Genomic DNA, 23,278 nt, shown 5'->3' on the forward strand with positions numbered 1-23,278 from the left:
TCCTTCACTCGAGCTAAGTAAATGGGCCCCTTAATAAATCTCGAATTTTCAGATCATTTAAGAAACATAGCAAAAGCACATATTTTTCGAGATTCGTGGAAAAAATAAAAATTCAAACGTTAGTAAATTGGCCCCCTAGACTTTAATATATAAACGGACACTTGAACAAATAACACACAGCCAAAATACTACAGAATTTGATTTGATTCAACTACATTTTTTTCCCCACACTCGATTCATTCATCAATCCCCTTACTACTGTCAATAAGCAAATTTATGATTCAATTTGAGCTTTTATCTATTTAAAACAAACAGCTGAAAAATGTAGTCTACATGCCAATACAAGTAATGCTGCCTGCTCAGAATTAATGTTTTTGATGTTAGCAATGGGAGGTTGAGTTCTTCCACAGGCAGAAAGGTAAATGGGTAAACAATGTTTGATTTCAACCAACATCGAGTTCCCCTGAGCAGCAGGGTTGAACATTCTCAAAATTACTAAATTAATTACAAACTACGGAAGATCACGAAGAACAAAGACACTGAGGAACACTTTGCCAATGCCTTTTCCAAGTCTGATGAGGTGGAAACTCCCTGCCCCTCTCAGCACAAAAAAGGTTAATGGACCAGCTTTTGAACTTCTTCAGCAACAACTTGTGTGTTTTCAGATGCCTCTGGCACAAGGAAGAAAATAATTAAGAAAATGTTCAATTAAAGACAGTAATATGTTTATGTCTGCCAGATAACTGCTTGTATCCCTTTCTTATTTTGTAATCGACTCACCCATGCTTTCACTAAGAGTCTTAACGTTTTAATTTTGAAGTCACATCCAATTAGAGAATTACAGGCATACAACCTCTCTAGAATATTACAGATGAAGTTCAACAGGAACATTTGATTAAGAGGGGGAGGGTGGATGGAGTTATCATAAAGTTGTCATGGAAAACACTCTCCTAATTTACTGGAAGGGGCCGAAATGTGATAGAGAAACAAATGTAAATCACGTTCTATATTAATCAGGTTACCTTATGCAGATGAAAGTATGCAGCAGATTAATTTCTTGTATAACTCTTGCAGCGAAGGAGGGTGAAGTGGAAAGTCATGCCGGAGAATAATTACTTGGAGCTGCAATGCTCCTTTATGAATGCAAAACTACCGTAGTTAAGATTTTTCAATGTTAGACTTAAGACTGTAAAAAACAAAATCTGTTTATAAGACCAGGTATGTACACAGAATTATAACTTTATAATTACAGATACAGGGAGTTGCATGTCACCAACAGCTGAAAGGCCACAGGTTGAGCAAATCTCTTATATAGTGTTATTGGTGCCATCTTTCCGTCATGCCACCATTTTTCTCTCCAAAGACAGATACAGTGAGGCAGATTTACTAAAGGGTGAAGTGGCTGTCGCTAGCAAAAATTCACCAAAATTACCATCCGCAGGGACATCGCCAATTACGAACAGGCGTGAGGACGCCCCATTGGCAGGCGAATGATCGTTACTCTGCAAATACTCTAAAGTGGGAATTTTACAAAACGTTACCTCTTTCGCCAGAGTTTCCTTTGTCACCTTAGAACTGGTAAGATGAAGCTACCTCTTCCTCAATCTTATGTCAGTGACATCATATCCTGTATGCCGAAAAGTTATAAAAGTTCTAAAAATGCTGGCGTTTTTTCATATATTAAAGTGGGATTGCTTCCTTGGACATGTGTAATAATAAGTGGCCACTTCAAGCATTTGCACCAACATCTCTAATAAAGACATATATATGACCTATATGTACCTGCCCTATGCAAATTGACCTAAGTGTAAGAGTACTAACGAAGTTTCGCTGGGCAGAAATGAATGCTAGTGAAAGCTCACACTGACGAATTAATGCTAGCAAAACTTCACTAGTGTGCGACTACAGAGATGCAACTTCGCATTTTAGTGAATTAGCGTAGTGGTAGAGAATCTGAGCCTGATGAAGTGGCCGGAGCAGGTGAAAATTCACTCTTTTTACTCTTTTGTGTTGGCCTGTGTACCGTAAATACTCAAGTATAAGCCGAGTTTTTCAGCCCCCAAAATATGCTGAAAAATTCTACCTCGGCTTATACTCGGGTCAAGCGCAAAAATGGTCGCCTGCGTCTAAGAATAGTTGCCGGCGTCAAAGAATAGTCTCCAAGAATAGTCGCCGGCATCCAAGAATGGTTGTCGGCGTCCAAAAACGAGACGCCGGCACCTCCAATGGGAGCAGAAACCCTCAATTTTTTGATTGAAACTTACCAGAAGCTGCTGCATTTCTCACCCTAGGCTTATACTCGAGTCAATAAGCTTTCCCAGTTTTTGGAAGTAAAATTAGGTACCTCGGCTTATACTCGGGACGGCTTATACTTGCGTATATACGGTGTGTTATAGAGTCAAACCCAAACTCTTTAATTCTGTATCTAGTGTCTCAAACTCATAAACTAATCCCACATGCTTCAGCAACCAGTCCTCACCATCATAGTTAAACACGGCTTTCTGTACTGTGTATCATCCTACAAAGAACATTTAAAAATAATGCTGAAAAGAGAGAGATTTCACTAGCAGTATATTTTTCCCAGTTCTTAATATACAGTACTATACAGTTGCTACCTGAACACAATTCTGTATAATAGCTAATCTCCAGCTATTCTGAAAGGATACATTTTGCTTTCTGGCATGACACTTTCCCCCCACCTATGTATTCATAGGTTTTCATGTTTTACACAAGCTTGACCTGACTGGATGCAAATGATATTCCTCATATTTTTTACAACGGTTTCACCTGACTGGATGCAAACGATAGGGGTTGTCTTCCTATTACTATTTGTCAGGTTTGGCTTTTTTCCCATTTCTTTGCAAAGTAATCTGAATTTTTTTTAGCAAGCTGGAGTAAGAACAGTAGCACTCAACTATTTGTTTGTTATGTCTCAAAATGGCAGCTGTCACCCTACTGGTTTTTGGCTGACACATTCATAATAAGAGATGCCCCCTTACTTTTTTTTGTATGTTTAATGGAAAATAAATTACACAGGAACCCAAAGTACTTTAACTAACCAGATATTGCGAATGGCTTGAAGCCAGCTGTTGGAATTATTGTTCAGTTCAGGGGCAATGTAAATTGCAAAGAATATTTCAATAAAAGCAAAAACTGATTGAAAAAGAAAAACTAAACAAACAAGTGAATTGGAACGTAGATATACTCACACTTCAGGAACCCTGCTAAGTAAGTTAAGTGGCCGGCACAGTGCAGCACACATCGTATGTATACACTGTGAGGTCTATGTAATTATGGAATCATTTCTATAAAAGCTTTAATAGGCTCTTCCACCACAGTTTATAAAAGCTTTATTAAGCCTTTAAGAATATGAGCTCACAAACAAACTGGTCCACCCAACAAAGGCAAAACCTGACCTATTATAAAAAAGCTTCATACCTGGTGTGTTGATTTTGCTGCTAAAGCACATTGATGAAAATAGGTTGACTCTATAAAAAGCTTTTTATTTAACCTTAGCTCACCTTATTTTCAAAAGGGAGATAATTATCAAAAAGTACAGATAGTCTCAACAATGGGAACTCTTTTTTTTTCGGACATGACATCAGATAACGAAGGACAGCCAGAGGAAATCGTGTGCATCCTCGTTTGACTCATCTATGAGTCTTTAAAAAAACACTTGTGCCTGAAATGTTTATTAGGAAATAGGAAAAGGAAACATTTTCTAAATTGTATTCTTTATAAAAAAGGGGACATACTACAATGTGTAGTGTGCAGCATTGGAGGTGTGATAGTCATAACCAAGGGGGTTATTTATCAAAACCAGAAAATTTCTTAGAATTTTCTGAATCCACACAGATTTTTACCCTTTATTTATCAATACATTTTTCTGAAAATTTCTTGTGCGAAAAAAAAAGGAATAAAATTGTGAAAAATACCGCAACTTTTTCGGAGTTGACGCCCAAATACCCCAATGTTTTCAGAAACCCAGTGCAGATCAGGATATCTTGGGGACATCTCCCATTGACTGCTACAGGAACTTGGCAGGTCTGTGTACTTTTTTTCCTCGGGTTCAATAAATCCTGAAAAATGTTAGGTTTTTTTTCAAAGAAAAAATAGTTTTTTTTCCTCTTTAAAGGGATACTGTCAAGGGAAAAACATTTTTTTTTCAAAATGCATCCGTTATAGTGCTGCTCCAGCAGAATTGTGAACTGAAATCCATTTCTCAAAAGAGCAAACAGATTTTTTTTATATTCAATTTTGAAATCTGACATGGGGCTAGACATTTTGTCAATTTCCCAGATGCCCCCAGTCATGTGACTTGTGCTCTGATAAACTTCAATCACTCTTTACTGCTGTACTGCAAGTTGGAGTGATATCACACCCTCCCTTTTCCCCCCCAGCAGCCAAACAAAAGAACAATGGGAAGGTAACCAGATAGCAGCTCCCTAACACAAGATAACAGTTGCCTGGTAGATCTAAGAACAACACTCAATAGTAAAAACTCATGTCCCACTGAGACTCCTTCAGTTACATTGAGAAGGAAAAACAGCAGCCTGCCAGAAAGCATTTCTCTTCTAAAGTGCAGGCACAAGTCACATGACCAGGGTCAGCTGGGAAATCGACAAAATGTCGAGCCCCATGTCAGATTTCAAAATTGAATATAAAAAAATCTGTTTGCTCTTTTGAGAAATGGATTTCAGTGCAGAATTCTGCTGGTGTAGCACTATTAACTGATGTGTTTTGAAGAAAACATGTTTTCCGATGAGAGGATCCCTTTAATTACACTATATAAATTATTTGAATCTTGTTTCCTTCAGTCTGGGATTTCAAAATTAAAGCAAGCAGACAGCAGCCATTTTGTGCAAGCCTTGCATCAGCTAAGAATCTTGTTTGTGCACCAGAATGAGGGTCCCGATGTCTATCCCCATGCACTGGCTACACAATTAAACGGTAAAGAGAATGGGGGAATATGGGGAGAGCAGTGACATCTAGAAAGCGCTGAATGGAAAGTGAAAGTAATTGTCTGCCCCGTCTCTAGAGGAGTGGCAGACAATATTTGATTGACAGCTGAGATTTTTAAATGAGCTTACAACAGCTATGAATGCTTTAATAAAAAATAGAAATTGCATTTCATTTTTAACTTGAAAAGGACTTTTATTATACAGATTTTTGTGTCTGGGTGACAGGTCCCCTTTAATGTTCCATGGTTGAAACGGCAAGATCTGTTAATTCCATGCCCACAATCAATAGCCTGTATATATTGGCTAGCCTTTTGAAAAAACATAATCTACAAAATAGGCAATGGCCTCCAAATAAATTTTATTTTTGCTTTTTCTCATTATCAATAATTCAAATATGGAGGCAGCAGCCGCTTTTGCACAGAGCCTTTTATACTTAATAAATAGTCGAGTCAATCAGTGAGGATTAGAAGCAGTCACTGCATCCATTTAAATATTGCAAACACAGGTGGTGTATATCACATTTACCCTATCATTAGAGGTGGCTAAGAAGGTATCTTCCTTGACCTTAAGCAGTTCAGCTTTCTCGTTAATCCAGTCCGTTTGATTGATCACACTCAGTGTTTTCCCATAACATGCACGTGGCCTCAGCTCATTTTAAACAATGTGAAAGAAAAGTTTCCACAAACCTTCACTTTCAACATTTAGGATCTCTCTTTTCTCCTGAGCAGTTCACCTAGTGTGAGATTCCAGCTGAATTTCAAGGTTTCAAAGCAAGTCATTCCTTGGTAGGAAAAGTGCTGACCCATAATGGCCCTCCAGCATTAAGATAAGTGTAGTCAGTGCCAGTGTAAATAAAATATAAAGTTTCTCTAACAACTGGACTTCAAACAGACAAAAGAGCTGGTATTGCCCTCTAGTGCCATAGCAGAGACACAATTTTAACCCTTTTGAATCTCTCTGGAATCTCTTTAGTTCTGGTCTTTTCGTAACAGAGATTTTGGATGTATATATGTGTGTGTGTAGAAATAAAATAAAATATATAAAAATAAATAAGATATATATAAAAATAAAATAAAACATGCAAAGAAACAACCTAGCAGTCATATATGATTATGATATCAAGAGCATAAAAAATGTATCCCTTGAACATAATAAAAATCAGAAACAGAGACATTCAAAACTTTAAAATAGACTAAAAATATTAATTTTTTGGCATTTGTGTTTTTTGCATGATTTGTATTTTTTCACCTAAAAAATTCTCCAAAACTCTAAAAATCCAAGATTTATTAAGTGTAAAAACCACAAAAAAAACCAAAACTCTAATACAAAATTTCTTCAAAAGTAGTCGAGGTCCTACAGAAGTCAATATGAGCTTCACTGATCCTATTGGACCTTTTTATAGGCATTTTTAGATATACATATTTTTTTAGCGCATCGTTCAGTTTTTTTTTCCATTTGTACTTTTTTTAATCCGATCTTTTAATAACTTTCACGGCATTCTGGATTTTAGAGAAAGAGAATTTAATCGTGGTTTGAAAAAGCTCTAAAACCACTAAAATGTGTTAATAAATGGGCCTCATAGGGGTCCATTTACTGACAATTGAATTTTTATTTTTTCCACGAATTTCTAAAAATGTGTGGTTTTCCCATTTTAAAAAAAAAAAGTTCAAAATTTTAGATTTATTAAGTGTAAAAACCACGAAAACCGAATACAAAACGTTGCCAGGTAAAAGTTGTCATATAGAGGTCAATGGGAGCTTATCCTATTGGACAAATCAATTTGAACTTTTAGAGGTTTTTGGATTTTATTTTGGATAGGCTTTGTCAGAAAAACTCAAATTTTTTGAGGTTATTGAGGTATTCATATTTTTCAGCACATCGTTCAGCATCATTTTCCCTTCATACCTTTTTGGATTTTTTAATAAATATCATGACATTCGTAGTTTTCGAGTCTCTGAGTTTAGTAGTAGTATTAAAAACCTTTAAAGTACAACCTTTGATAAATATTTAGGCCGCACGGTCACTTCCCATTAAAATTGCATTTTACACAGATCTATAAAGACATGCCACATAGGAGTACACTAAGTACCACGGTTTTGGTAGCCCTAAAAAAAAAAATGATGTCAAACACACAAAGCAGCCCTTTGTAGTGTGTTTCATTTGACAGAAGTCTGTCAAAAAAAAAAAAGTTCAGTTGCTTTCTCAGGCTAGTATCGCCCGACACTCATGAAGTTAGTATTTTACTTAGGGGGTTATTTACTAAACCCCGAATGCCAAAACCAGAAAAAATTGTGATTTTTTTAGTATAAAATCTGAATTTTTAAATTTTAAAATTTGAATTTTTCAGAATTTATTAAACCCCGAAAATCCTGCATCTTAGACCTGACGAGGTTGAATATAAGTTAACGGGAGAAGTCCCAATGATTTTTTGAAGTGTGCTGGGTTTTGTGCAATACCCCAAATTTTTCTGGGACAAAAAACAAAAGAATTTAGGATTTTCTGGTGAAAAATCCAAAATAAAATTGTGAAAATCGGGTGGAAATTTCGAAAATTTAGTATTTTTCACGATTTTTCCCGCAAACACAATTTTCAGGAAAGTGTTTTAATAAATTAGCCAAAAAACCTGTGCAGATTTAAGTATATCTTCTACATGGTAAGCCCTGAAGAAGATATACTTACACAATACAATTTCCTTATTGATTGGTATAAACGAGAGGGGATGGGATTACCCTGGTTTTTTAAATTTTTAAGATTTGTGTGATAATGCCAACGACACCTATGAAGTACCAGAGGATATGAAACACGTAAGGTGGATCATTTGAGGGTCAGTATGTACCAATTTTTTATCTTGTCAACTTAAAGGGATACTGTCATGGGAAAAAATTTTTTCAAAATTAATCAGTTAATAGTTATGCTCCAGCAGAATTCTGCACTGAAATCCATTTCTCAAAAGAGCAAACAGATTTTTTTATATTCAATTATGAAATCTGACATGGGGCTAGACATATTGTCAATTTCCCAGCTGCCCCATGTCATGTAGTTAGCCTAGGGGAAGGAGGGGTCTACCTGGGGTGGGGGGTATGGTTTTTTTCCCCACAGATTGAATTCTCCTTTAAAGTTGAATGAACGTATATGTTGCAGCAAATACATTACATTACACAAGTCCAGGGAACCTTAATAAAGAAAATAGAGTTGTTATAATGACCTACACATGAGCCCACTCTATAGTTTATGTTCCATGTTAGAAAATGTACGGGGGAATCCGGTTAACCAAAAAAATTGTTAGTACTTTTGCAGGCTATCACTCTGAAAAAAGGAAAAGACGCCAGCATTTTTTGGACTTAGAAACTTTTTCCACTAAAAATTATTATGTAATGAGGAAGATCTACGCACTCCTATGCACTTTGCCTGGTCTGAGCTGGCGAAGGCAAGTCTGGCGAAAGAGGTAACGATCAGTAAAAGAATTACATTTGAATTCATTATGCAAAATTCTATTCATCCCTGCCCTGTAAAATATTTGATCCTAAAACAAATACACCATAAACTTCTGTGCAACAAATTTTGCTTCACCAAATGTGTATTTTATATACAGACAAAACTGCTATTTCACTGTAGGGCAGTAAAGAGTAGTGATGTACTCAGCTGTACTTTAAAAGTTCTGGATGTTCGCTAGGAAGGTTCTGGTAGAGCGTTATAGTACAAAATGCCTCGTGCATTCATGAATTAGTAATGCAGTGGAGTCAGCAAAGGCTAAATCATTTTGTGAATTCAAACATGTATGGGCTGTGTATTAGGCATCTGGGGCATTAAAAAGTCACATATTAAATATGTACTAGATATTGAAGCAGATAGGAAAAAATGTTTTTATCTACAGTCACCTTCCGAGTTTCTCTGCTTAGCTGTGGAACCAGCAATAAAATAGCTTTAGGGAAACCTCCAAGTTCAGAACTGCTTCTCATTAACAGGCTCATATTATTTCAAAGGTATCTTCTTCAAGCAAAGAAATGCCGAAACCATGCTAGTTCCACAACTGAACAGTAATAGTTGGCACTTTGAGGATAACATGGCCAATGAGATTTATTTGAACATAGTTTACTGTTATTTGTTAAGTCAGGAAAGTTTCAAAAATATGCTTCATCTGAAATCCAATATGATATAATATTTAGGGATGCACCGAATCCACTATTTTGGATTCGGCCGAACCCCCGAATCCTTCGTGAAAGATTCGGCCGAATACCGAACCAAACCCTAATTTGCATATGCAAATTAGGGGTGGGAAGGGGAAAAAAATTTTTACTTCCTTGTTTTCTGACAAAAAGTCATGCAATTTCCCTCCTGCCCCTAATTTGCATATGCAAATTAGGATTCGGATTCGGTTCGGCTGGGCAGAAGGATTCGGCCGAATCCGAATCCTGCTGAAAAAGGCCGAATCCCGAACCGAATCCTGGATTCGGTGCATCCCTAATAATATTAGTGTTTGTACTTGTGGGGGCAGATTTACTAAGCTCGAGTGAATAGTTCGAATCCAAAAATATTTGAATATCGAAGTAATTTTTTGGGTGCTTCGACCATCAAATTGGTAAACTTCGATCAAAGTACTGTCTCTTTAAAAAATCCTTCGACTCAATACTTCGCCAAATAAAAGCTACCGAATTTAATTTTAGCCTATGGGGGCACTTTTTATGATCGAATAAAAATCATTCGATCGATCGCTTAAAATCGTTCGATCCAAACGATTTTTATTCAATCGTTTGATTGAACCTTTTGCGCTAAAATCCTTCGAATTCGATATTCGGATTTTACTTTGAGGGTCGAATTTGAGGGTTTTTTAACCCTCGCAATTCGACCCTTGATAAATTGGGATTCGGCCTTTTTCAGAAGGTTTCGGGTTCGGAGTCCTTCTGCCCAGCCGAACCAAATCCTAGTTTGCATATGCAAATTAGGGGCAGGGAGGGAAATTGTGTGACTTTTTGTCACAAAACATGAAAGTAAAAAATGTTTTCCTCTTCCTACCCCTAATTTGCATATGCAAATCAGGATTCCGATTTACTTCGCTATTTGGACGAATCTTTCACGAAGGATTCGGGGGTTCGGCCGAATCCAAAATAGTGGATTCGGTGCATCCCTAGAATGAAGCATTGATGGCTGTAGTTATGGATGCTCTCATTGCAATAAGAAAACCCCAGTCTGTAAGTTACAGGAAATCACCAAAAACAACTTAAATGCAATAACCACCAATAACTTCAAGCACTAGTGAAAATAATTTATAAATTAAAAAGTCATTAAAAAAAACAGCCTAATGCATTTCATGCCTTATGGGGCACTTACTTGTTTACTGTACACATTTTTTTTTATAAAGGTGGCCAATCAGATTCAGCATGCAATTAAAACCAATAAAAACATGCCTCAGTAGGCCATAAAGTAGAGGTGGTTTCTCTCATGGGGGAAGAAAAGTGGCCAGCGACTACACTTCGCCAGGCGAAAATTCGCTCAGACAACGCTAATTGACTAAAATGCAGGTTTTCATCGTGGGCGCGGAACTCTGGCGACTTTTCGCTAGCGTTACTTCAGCAATGTGAGCAATTCAAATCAAAGATGTGCTACCGTTCATTTCTGAGTTCTTGCGCTCAGGTTAATTTGCATACGGAGGGAAATTTAAAGTTGTATGGACGTCTTATGTTATACAGTATGTTAGCGAATTGGCTCCTGCGCACTTTAGTAAAACGTTAGTAAAACGAATTGCTTCAAGTGGCATCCTGCTGGCGATTTACATTTTAGCTGGCGGAAAGGTAGTTCAGGGAGACTAGTCGCCCCGAAAAAGAGGAGATTTGTCGCCGGGTGACTAATCTCCACGAATCTGCCTGTGTGCCCTGACTTTTAGGGCTTGACTCCATAGCTTGTGACATGTTATATCGAAATATGTAAACCCACTAACTCAAAGGAAAGAGGTCCCAACCTGCAAAAACTGTGATAGACTTAAATCATAATAGCAATTGTTATGAGGACCTTACCGAAAAATAAAACTGTGAAATAAAACATGTAGTGCAGTCCTATCTGTGTAGTAGAAATGGATCTGGGCACTCAAATATGGGGTAGATTTTGACCAGAAATGCACAGGTCAACCTTTTTTCCCCCCCAAAAAAAGCCCCATATGTGCAGAAACATTAGCGCCTTTGTATAGCCAAATTTAGAGAAACGAGGAGAAAGAATAACTTGCAGCACAAGGAGCAAATGAAGGATCTAAAGAAGTTTCCCCCCTTGAAAAAAAATGACAAAAGGAAATGGCTGCATCATTGTAATAAATAGAACATGGTAACTGGGCCTCCACTTTAAAATGCAAGCCTTTTAGTCTTTAGAGAATTGTGTTAATGTGAAGACTAATACGCACATATTATTAAGCTCTGAAAAGAATCTGACTTTGGTGGCCTTTAAAGATTCCCTAGTGATGAGCTGAAAGGTCTTCATTTGCTGATTTCAATTAACCGATATTTCGGGGCAATTTTTAAGACAAGTCATTGAATTTAGCCAGATATCTACATTGCCCTAAACATACTCACACCCTAAAGCAAAAAAAATGTTCAAAAATCAAATGGATTTATAAGAGAAAAAGGGGGCAGTTCAGGTGATAACAAAGAATATAAGTAGTGTTACATAAAACACATGAAAAGGAAATTTAAGGTTATGTCAGCTCCCAGCGGGAGCAAATCCAATCAAGACGCCGGTAGAATTATGAACAACCTCTGGGTTGGAAATATCAGCAGAATTTCATTTCTCTCACCGTTTTTTTTTTTACCTTATTCTGTTCTTGTTTTCCATCCGGACTTATCCTGAATGACCCCACGTCAACTGTCTTCTTTGGGTTAACTTTTCTAATTTCATACAGCAGCTCATCTACCAATGCCCTGCAGGCTGGAGGGGAGAGAAAAAGGAATTAGATACCATTTTTGCATGATTTCTTTACCTTCACAGGATAAGTGGCTAAAGGTAATGCTTAAGAGTCAGGAACAACGTCTATATATTTGAAGGTACAACTGTAAAGAAACTACAACAAAGTCTAGGTGTCTATGAATGAATGAATCAGAGGGTGGAAGTCATATTTACGGCAAATTTTATGCACCTTTAGATCAAAATCAAAACTATGAAATGTAAAACCTCAAGAAGCCTAAGGGATACCTTACATTAGAAAGCCATTATTACCACATGAGCAATGGGCCTAAGAATGGTACAGTTCTATTAGATTCAATTTCAACTCTATCATTCCCACTGGAAGGCTGGGCAGTGCAGAACAGAATTATCATGAGGTTTTGGTAGATATTATACAAACTTGGAGTATGATACAGAACGTGATATCCTGAGACAATGTGCATTTGGTCTTCATTACTTTGTTTTTATTTTTGATATAATTTAGCTTTTTATTTAGCAGTTCTCCATTTTGAAATTTCAGCAGCATTTCTTGTTGCTAGGGTAGTTTACTCTAGTAACCAGGAAGTGGTGTGCATAAGATACTTAAAGGAACAGTTCAGTGTAAAAATAAACTGGGTAAATAGATAGACTGTGCAAAATAAAAAATGTTTCTAATATAGATAGCCAAAAATTTAATCTACAAAGACTGGAGTGAGGAGATGTCTAATATAATAGCCAGATCCCAACTCCCTGCTTTTCAGCTCTCTAACACTGAGTTAGTCAGGGATTTGAAGGGGGGACACATAGGACATATTTGTTCAGTAAATTTGCATTCAGCTCAGATTCAAAAGCAACAGTTATGACCCATGTGGCCCTTCTCAAGTCACTGATTGGTTACTGCCTAGTAACCAATCAGTGGAAACCAAGAGAGCTAAAAAGCAGGAAGTTGTGTTCTGCTCTGTTAGACATCCAGTTATTCCAGTCTTTACACCTTACATTTTTGGCTAACTAACTATATTGAAAATATTTTTTATTTTCTATTTATTTACCCATTTTTTATTTTTATACTGAACAATTCCTTTAAAGGAAAGAAGTAAAAAGCAACAACAAAATGGTAGCTCCACAGAGCAAAATATTTATGGCTGCTGGGGTCAGTGACCCCTATCTGAAAGATGAAAAGAGTCAAAAGAAGGCAGGAAATCATTAAAAAAAAACCATAAAAACATTGAAAAATTGCATATTCTTAAAAACACAGAAAAGCTAAAACAAGCCATGCTGAGTAAAACACTTTTTAATGGCTCCAGTAATGCTAAACTATTCTTTGAGTACTAGTCTTAATACTAGTACTGTATGAAGACCCTGCTTAATCTTCTGTTTTTCAGTTAGACGATGCTCTACAATGTAGAGTCTACATCTTTGAAACTAATTATCTATTGAAGAGGAACTATAGTCAAAATATTCATGTGAACTGGAAATTTCTTAGAATTCGATCTACTCTGATTATGCAAAAAAGAAACACTTTTTTGTGAAGTTCCACTTTCAATACAGAAGTGTGGTGAAAGATCAATGTACGTAGACCTGATTTTTTTGTGAATCACTCCAGTTTGAAATGCAGGTGCCAACCCCTATATATACTAGGTAATTGGTTTATGTATCACACCCATGTAAAGAGGCATAGCATGGGGTGAACTGGACTATTTTAGGTAAGGTTTTGATCAGTCCTATTTACTCTTCTAAATATTCCTGGAGGCCCCGTCCAAATTTGTATCCTACTTTAAAGGATGAATGTAAACCCGGAGAACATCCTATTTTCCAGACCCATTGCCAGCGATATTGTCAGTTTTTACAAGCATGGCCTTCAACCATCTGTTTTAGACCTTATATTTCTATTTGATTAAAAGTGGATGTTTTTCGGATCATTGTTGAACAGAACCGCAGAATAGGTACTCACACGCCTCACCTCATTTTCATAGTGACTCCTGGTTTTACATATTTACTTTACTGAACTAAGTCAAAGGCAGACAATGACAGCACATTCAGCAATACTAAGAAGAAACATCTAACAAGATATGATATAACCCTCCAGAGGGGTTAAGGTGCATGAATAAACCATTTCAAAACAAACGGAAAAAGAAATAAGAACCTGCTACTGCCAAGGCGCAGCTTTTCCCACCTCGCCCCAAGCAAGTTTACTCACTTAACTGAGAGATTTCAGTTACTAGACAACAGCAGTAATCCATGGACAGCCTCTTATTTTATATATGTTGCATTCCAGCCTTCCAGGTGTTTGTAATTTGTGGTGACCATGACTTACTTATTTACTAAAAATCATAATTTCAAGGGAAATGTGGTGGTGTAAATTCCAAAGTATATTTCCCCATGCAATAGTAGTAGGGAAAATTCTCTACAAAGATTTTTCCATGGAGAAAATAAGCATGGAAAGGACGATGCTTATAATAAGATTTAAAGTGGCTGCTCTATATTTATGAACCTGGAGAAAGTTCTCTTGCCAAAAATACACTCTTGTGTTAATTGAAGAATCTTTACTGGAGAAAATTCACCTGGAGAAGAGATGTATATTTAAGCCGATGCAAAGAGATTTCCACCACTGCAGCATTTATTCTCCAATGTGTATTATACTTTTAGTAAATTGGAGATGTTGAGGGGGAATCTTCAATTTTTGGTGAAACTACTTAAAATTTTCCCTTTTACCCTTTAATAAATATGCCACAAAGTGGGATGGAACTGCCTTCTAAGAAACTGTCCATCACAGAACAGGTTACATTAAGGGCAGAGACACGCAAAGATTCGGGGAGATTTAGTCGCCCGAAGAAGAGGAGATTTGTTGCCGGGCGACTAAATCTCCCCGAAAACACTTCCCCCTGGTTAGAATCTAGATTGCCGGTGGGATGGCATCACAGAACAGGTTACATTAAGGGCAGAGACATGTGAAGATTCGGGGAGATTTAGTCGCCCGAAGAAGAGGAGATTTGTTGCCGGGCGACTAAATCGCCCCGAAAAGACTTCCCCCTGATTAGAATCTAAATCGCCGGTGGGATGGCACTTGGAGCGCTTCGTTTTCCGAAGTCGCCTAAAGTTGCTTCACAAGGAAACTTCAGGCGACTTCGGAAAATTAAGAGCTCAGAGTGCCATGCCGCCGGCGATTTAGATTCTAGCCGGCGGGAAAGCTTTTCTTAGAGATTAGTCGTCCGAAGAAGAGGCGATTTGTCACCGGGAGACTAATCTCGCCGAATATTGGCGTGTGTCTCTGCCCTAAGAAACAATACACCGGATGCTTGCCCCGTTGAAAATTGTCCCAACCTGCCAATTAACAATTTTGCCAAATCCAAAATATATGAATTTGGTGCATCCTAGTGTTGATCATTCAGCAACCAGACTACTGTACCAATATTGTTGTTTATTTTGGCAACAACAATGCAACAGCATTTATAAACTGTATACCTTTACGTCTGAAGATAAAACATATTGCCCATAAGACTCATGGCACATGCTATGGTATTCTCCATTGGTGGAAAAGCACCGAATCCTGCTAAAGAGCCTGTCATTAGCTTCAATGGGAATCACCGGTCACCTGAAGATCAAATGTGTATTTCTTGGATGATATCTGCCTGTCACCGCTAGTAACAAGCAGTTTCCATTGAAGCACATGACAAGCTCATCGGCGTGGTACAAACACTTCACTGCGGTGAATACGCCCCGTGTGCTATGAGCCTTAGGAACATAAGGTAGGATGTTGTATGTCACATAGTATTTTCTTTTAAAGGCGTAGCAAATCGATTACAACTCTCAATGTACAGTGCAAAGCAACTTCCCGGTAAAGTATCTTAAGATAGCAGAATGTATTGCAAATAAGATAATCTTTTATTTGCCCGAGGGCACAGCCTCCAGCGAATCTGACTCTAAGCAGCATAAATGATGCAGGCAGTTTTCAGTTATACAGTAGAAGTGATTAGCGTTTCACTAAGCTCCATGGAGCTTACACTAGGATAAGGTGTATATATAAAATAAATAAAATAAACAGCGTCCCAGAGTTGCTTTCAACAACCTTATTAATCATGTTGGTTGAGGAGAGAAATAGCCTTTATAAGCTCAAAATAGCAGTGATCCCACGCATATTAACAATAGGTGATCATTCCAAACCAGAATGTATGTCTCCGATAATAAATGTTGCATTTAGCTGCTTTGCCCCTTTCTCAAAGAGATCACAGTTGGATTTTTGTCAGGAAATATTATTTTCTTTACTTTTCATTCTCCTTTCATCTCTTCCACTGCCTTTCCTCTCTCTCTTTTAGGAACAACTCTTAGGGGGTTATTTAATTAAGTCCAATTTTTTTCTGGTCGGAGTTTTAAAGGCGAAAACATAATCTTTTTGTGGAAAAAAATCCCTCAAATTTGGGGCTGGTAAGTCTGAATAAAAAGAAAAAACTCCATCTCAAACCTTCTGAGGTCATGTAGAAGCCAATGGCAGAAGTCCCTGTTAGAATTAGAAGATATCATGGTCCGCGCTGGGTTTCGTACAATAATCCAAAAAATCTGTGGTTTACAGGCGATAATTGAAAAAGAGTTTTTGGACGTCAAATCTGAAAAAATCATATGATTCGGGTTTTTTTAACCATTTTATAGAGAGTTTAAAGAGTCTTTTCCTGCACCAAAATATTCTAATTATTTTGTTAATATTGATAAATAAGGTGAAATTGTGGATGGGAGTTTGGTCGAAGTTGTTCTACTAAAATAATCCATAAAATCTGTGGTTTACAGGCGATAATTGAAAAAGAGTTTTTGGGCGTCAAATCTGAAAAAATCATACGATTCGTTTTTTTTTACCATTTTATTGAGAGTTTAAAGAGTCTTTTCTTGCACCAAAATATTCTAATTATTTTGTTAATATTGAGAAATAAGGTGAAATTGTGGATGGGAGTTTGGTCGAAGTTGTTCTACTAAAATAATCCAAAAAATCTGTGGTTTACAGGCGATAATTGAAAAAGTCAGAGTTTTTGGGCGTCAAATCTGAAAAAATCTGTTTTTTTACCATTATATTGAGAGTTTAAAGAGTCTTTTCCTGCATCAAAATTTTCTAATTATTTTATTGATACTGTAAATAAGGTGAAATTGTGGATGGGAGTTTGGTCAAATTTGTTCTACAAAAATAAGTAGAAAATTTCAGATTTTAGTAAATAACCCCTGATTACTTACTACACTTACCCCATGGAAATATTTTTTCACACCCCCAAACCACTGTTTTAATTATAAAAAGAAATAATATTCGAATTTAGAGAGAATTCAGTAAGCAGAATTCGATGAAGAGCAACGCGTTGGGCATACGGTATCTACTGCAAACAATGAGGTATTAAAGGAAAATGAAGACTAACCAAAAAAGCAGGACAGAAATGTTTTTCTTCTAGACCAGCCCAAGACAACTGTCTTCATTTAGCAGTAAAGATATGTGCCTCCAAAGATGCCCCAGTAGCTCCCCAACTTCTTTTCTGCTAAACCTTACATTCTGTAATCAGAGTCCATACGATTTGATTTTAAATGGCAGAATGGTGCCGCTAGGGTTACATTTCCTGAAGGCCACAGACATGGACAATGAAACAATACCCGAAAAGCGGGGTAAAAGGTATTCATCTGCCAACCATCAGTTCCCTTGGTAATATGATAAGCACTTACTTTAAATAAACTCCAGGGTCAAAGAAGAACAGAAGAACATCTTCTTTCAGGTATGACAAATTATATAACAATGAGGTTAGACAACTTGAACCTAAACCTCCATTTGTAACCCCACAGTAACATTGGAGAGTAGCCCCCTCTGCCGATCATAATGTGCACAATTAACATTTTGTGTAAATTTAACTGTTCCAGATGGTGGGATCTGGGCTTCCCTGTGGATAATCACAGTACATAGCTTCGGAGACTTGAATACCTGTATTAGACCATGTGACTAATTTTACCACAATTTTACATTATATGATTGGAATGGTGAAAAAAAAAAATACAATTTAAATGAACTAATCACTGAAAGATTCTGCACTTGTTTTCCTAATGGTTATGTTTTGTATTAAAGATTATCACAGAACAATGTATTCAATATTCCGTCATGCCATTTCTTTGGTGTGACTTAATGGGGCAGATTTACTTAGCGGCGAAAATTCGCCAGTGTCCACTTTGCACCCAGCGCATCACTTCGCCAGGCGACAATTCACTCAGACTACGCTAATTCACTAAAATGCGGAGTTTCGTTGTGGGTGCCGAACGCTGGCGATTTTTCGTTACTTCGGCAATGCGCGCATTTGATGAAACTTCGCTAGTGATCTTGCGCTCAGGTCAATTTGCATAGGGTGGGAAATTAAAAATTGTATGGACGTCTTTATGTTAACTGTTGATGCATATACTTACAAATTACACTTTTTAAAACACATGTCCAGGGATCCTTAATAAAGACAATAGAGTTATTCTAATGCCCAACACATGTGCCTGCTGTAAAATTAATGTTGTATATGTTTAAAAATGTATGGGGAAAACCAGTTACCCAAAAAAAGTTCAAGTTAGGTCTTTTGCAGGCAATCAAGCTGAAAAAAGGAAAAGTCGCCAGCGTTTTTTGGAATTTGATGCTTTTTCGGCTCACAGAATATAATGTAAGTGACAGAAGATTGAGCAAGATCTAGCTACTTTAATTCACTTTGCCTTGTCTGAGGTGCGAAGGCAACTTTGGCGAAAGAGGTAACGTTTAGTAAAAATCCATTCGCCAGTGCGAATTGTCGTCTGGCGATAGAGTGTGAATGAGCGCTAGTGCCTGTCTCTCCTGAATTGGCGCTTCAATTGAAGTAAAGTAGACTCTCGCACACCCGTTGTGCAGCTATAAAGATTAGCTCGGTGCTCAATGGATAGAGGATACGGTAACCTCCCGGTGACTGGTACAAGAAAAGAACACACTGGCACACGAGGCTTGTATCTGCAGGGCAAACCCTTGCAAAAGTTTTTACTGCGGTGGTGCACCACCGCAGTAAAAACTTTTGCAAGGGTTTGCCCTGCAGATACAAGCCTCGTGTGCCAGTGTGTTCTTTTCTTGTCTCCTGAATTGGCGCCTGTGCCCTTTAGTAAATTGCCGATGTCCCTGCGGGCGAATTGACGCTAGCGTTAGCCACTTCGCCCTTTGGTAAATCCGCCCCAATAACCCAAGAGTCTGCTTCTTTTACGATTAAGAGATAAAATGGCACAGGTAGCAATTACAGGATTATTGTATCTCTTTAGCGAACATTATATGGAGGCTTAGCATCATCTCATGCCCCATTTAACGATCTTAGAAACTCTGTTCCCCACCATCTCCATTAAATTAATTTTTTCGTAGCAAAATAACCAAGCCAACTGTGCAAATTTTGCAAAGCCAAACCACACAGCAAAACCAGTGTATGTGTAGGAATTTCCTAGCTTCTTAATGACCCAACGGGGCTGCTGTGTAGATATTCACAACCCATGGACTGTCAGTGTGGCCTAAGGACAGAGCTGAGATCCTAAGCGCTACATAAACACTGCATTATATACAATTGCCAACTTGTTTTTATGCTCCATTCGGCCATGAGTCTGATACCTATTTTAGAAAAATAACAGCACACTTTTATATTAAGGCTAGTAATAATGTTAATCTACTATCCCGAACTTGTTCAGATGACTTTGAATAATGATATCAGCAAAGCGAAAATCAGTTAATTACATTTTCCCTGTTTCTGTGACACCACTAGCGAATGAGGCCCTAGGGACTTGAAACCACAAATCCACTAGAAACATTCAGCCTGGGTGAATACAATTGTTTTGCAGGAGCCTCAAGCCTTATAACATGGCGAGCTCTGGCTGCAATGCTGATGTACTCTGTGCTTACTCTGTCTCAGAAGTATTGTCCAACGGCATTGCGGAGAAATCTTCACCACTGCTGGTGGTTTGTCGACATAGTTGGGAAATGAATAATCTATCAGCAGCACCTTTGTACATTCTGGGTAGCAGGCATAATTGTTGCAGAGCAATTACATATGTACAACCAAATATCAACCATGAAGATGACTTCAAAGCAAAGTAAGACTGCGTCTGCATGGTTATATTTTCCTTACTAATCGATTGCATATATCCTTAGGCCTTATTTACACAATTCCTTCTGTCGCTAAGGGTGACATTCTGAAACTTCTGTACAATCTAATTAATCTAGCTTCAAAATAATGATACAGGTCTCTAGTCAACCTTTTGTGTCCTACATGTAGCACCACATTCATAAGACACTGGGGGAAATTTACTAAAGAGCGAAGTGACTAACGCTGGCGAAAATTCGTCAGCATGACATCATTTCGGAACTTTGCCGATTTACTAACGGGCACTGGCGTGACTTCACTTGCAAAGGAGATAGTCTCTAGCGGTACTTCGTACCCTAGCACCAGGCGAAGATGCGCTCTGGCGTATCTTCACTAAAATTGAGATTTGCCTGAAAGTTACCTGAATGTTTCGCCAGCTCAGACCATTCATAGTGCAATAGATTAGATAGGACTTGGTCAAAAAATAAAGTCCCAAAAAACACTGGCGTCTTTTACTTTTTACAGCGTGATAGGCTGCAAAAGATCGTAATTTTTTTTTAGGGTACCCGGCTTCCCCCCTACATTTCCTAACATATGGCACATAAACTATACACTGGGCAATATAACAACTCTAGTTTATTTTATTAAGGTTCCCTGGGCTTGTGTAGTTTAATGTATTTGCTGCAACATATACGTCCATTCAACTTTAACTTCCCGCCGTGTGCAAATTAGCTATCGCTAGCGTAACTTCGCTTTGCTTGCCGCAGTAACGCTAGCGAAACTTGGCAAGCGTTCGGCGTCCTGGATGCAACTTCGGATTTTCGTGAATAAGCGTTGTCCTGGCGAATCTACACCTGGCGAAGTGTTGCGATGTCAGCGAAGTCGAAGCTGGCGCAATTTCGGAGGTAAGTAAATTTGCCCCACTATCTTCTTAACCTCAGCACCTCCCTTTTTGAGAATTTTCTCTTAAATGTCTTTCTTGGAGTCCACTGCATGGCTTTTTGAAAACTGGTCATCTATCAATATGATGAGAGGATCTGCGTTAGAGTCTTTGCTCCTCCATATTTTTTATACTTAGAGGCTCATTTATTAAAGGTCGAATTAGAGAGGTTTTAGATTTTTTTTAACCATAATTAAACTTTATTTCTCAAAAATCACAAATACCATGAAAGTTATTAAAACATCCAATTATAAAAAGTATGAACGGAAAAAAACACTGAGCTAAAAAATATACAAACATCAAGTTTTTTTGGACAATTACTAGTGAAAAAACCTCTAAAAGTCTAATGGTGTTATGTAATAAAAAGCTCTAGGTTTGCCCAGGGGCAGTAACCCATAGCGACCAATCAGCAGGTAGCATTTACTAGGCACCTGCTTAAATGCAAGAATCTTATTAGTTCTCATGGGTTACTGCTCCTGGGCAGACTAAGTACCTTATATTACATATGGGGGAAAATGGTTAAAAAAGTTCCAATAGGATTAGCACAGCTCCCATTGACTTCTATAGGACCTCAACTGCTTTTACTTGGAGCTTTGTATCAACGTTTTTGTGGTTTTAACACTTAAGGGGTTATTTATTAAAGTCAGAATGTCAAAAATTTGAGGTTCTTTTTACTAGAGAATCTGAATTTTTAGTAGAAAAAAAGCAAACATATTTTGAGATTTATTATGCCCCGAGGATGGAAAAAGTCAGAATCTGAAAATCTGGAATCTCAGACCTACCGAGGTTGTATGTAAGTCAATGGGAGAAGTCCCTATCCTATTTGGAAGTTTCTGTGGTCTGAGCTGTAATTAACCTAAAAATCCGTCTATTTCGGACAAAAATCCGACAAAATTGTACGATCCGAATTTTCGCTCGGTTTTTCACTTTTGCCCCCATAAATCTCAACTTTTTAGAGTTTTAAAGAAATAAAAAAAAAACTTTATAGAGAATCAAATAAGAAATATGATTCTTGAAAAAATACAGAAATCCGAATTTGAGTAAATTGGCCCCTTAGTATATTAGTAGTTATATATTTTAGCAGACTGGAAATCTGTGGGTTCTGGCAAATGCCAGAGGGGCTGCTATAGGGTCCCATAGAAAGTCAATATCTAGAGGGTTGTTTGGGCCTCTATGTGGGCTGATTGGGCTTCTGTGTTCCTGAAATGTTAGGGCCTATTTTAATTCTCAGTCCGGACCTGTATTTTAGTATCAGTCCTGATGATATTGTACTACTCTAAAATACAATTCTGGAAACCTTCATCATACACACAAGACTGGCCCTCTGAAATAAAAAAAAGTAGCATTTTATACCATAAATGAATCGACAGATAGTTCCAACTTACTATTTATTTTTTATATGATACCTTATCGCAAAAGAAAAGCCATCTATCAAGAGTATCAAGCCTGTGACTAAGTGTCCTAGTGACATGAAACGCGTCAGGCGAGAGATGTTTTTATAATAAAGATTTTCAATTTTTATCTGCTTTTTGGTCTGATCTATACGTGGCATACCAGAGTACCTTGCACCAACATTTGTTTGTTAACAAGAGTATCATCCCTGATGACAATACTCCTCCAAAATACAGTTCTGCAAACCTCCAGGATACACACAAAACTATGCAACTGAACCTTAAAAGGTGTCTATATATATATATATATATATATATATATATATATATATATATATATATATATATAGTAAATTAAGTTAGGAGCACTCAAGGGTATCATGAAATAGAAGTTTTATTGGAGTTTTTCAAACTACCCCACATCAACGCGTTTCGGTTCTCTCTGAACCGGAGCACCCGGGACTTGATAGATTGGTGGTGAGTGCCGGTGAATAGTATGACTATATATATATATATATATATATATATATATATATATATATATATATATATATATATATATATATATATATATATATATATATATATAAGGAGCGAATAAAGGCTATGTTTTAAAATTGAAGCTTATTTTCTGAAGGTGTGCAACGCAGTTGGATTTCTATATGCATTTGGGCGGACTAACTCACCGCCGCTTTGGGTTTGCACCCTAACAATCATTTATTGTCACTTGGAGATTGGTGCATCACAATACGTTGGACTTTTATATATATATATATATATATATATATATATATATCATAACTTAATCAAGCACTAAAATGCCATATTGCCATTGTAACAATCTTGCTAGAGTGCTTTAGCTATTTTGAGGAAAACATACGGTCTCTTTCGCCAAACAAAGACGTGTTATAAAGCTTTTTCATGGCAACTGCTTTTTTGAAAGATTTGCCCAAATGAAATACCTCCACGTGTTTTGTTGCTGCTGCTTTTCTGGCAAAAATGACACCT

At 37.4% G+C, this 23,278-nt stretch overlaps 1 protein-coding gene across 1 annotated transcript in view; it reads right to left on the reverse strand.

Annotated features, from left to right (window-relative positions):
- The window catches only part of cnpy1.S (canopy FGF signaling regulator 1 S homeolog), a 72,899-nt gene that overhangs the window by 16,517 nt on the left and 33,104 nt on the right, over window positions 1-23,278 (reverse strand). Inside the window, 1 exon segment of the mRNA NM_001095420.1 lies at window positions 11,755-11,870. Within this exon segment, the coding sequence (NP_001088889.1) occupies window positions 11,755-11,870 (116 nt within the window).

This window comes from Xenopus laevis, chromosome 6S (assembly GCF_017654675.1).
Source record: "Xenopus laevis strain J_2021 chromosome 6S, Xenopus_laevis_v10.1, whole genome shotgun sequence".
NCBI lineage: Eukaryota > Metazoa > Chordata > Amphibia > Anura > Pipidae > Xenopus > Xenopus laevis.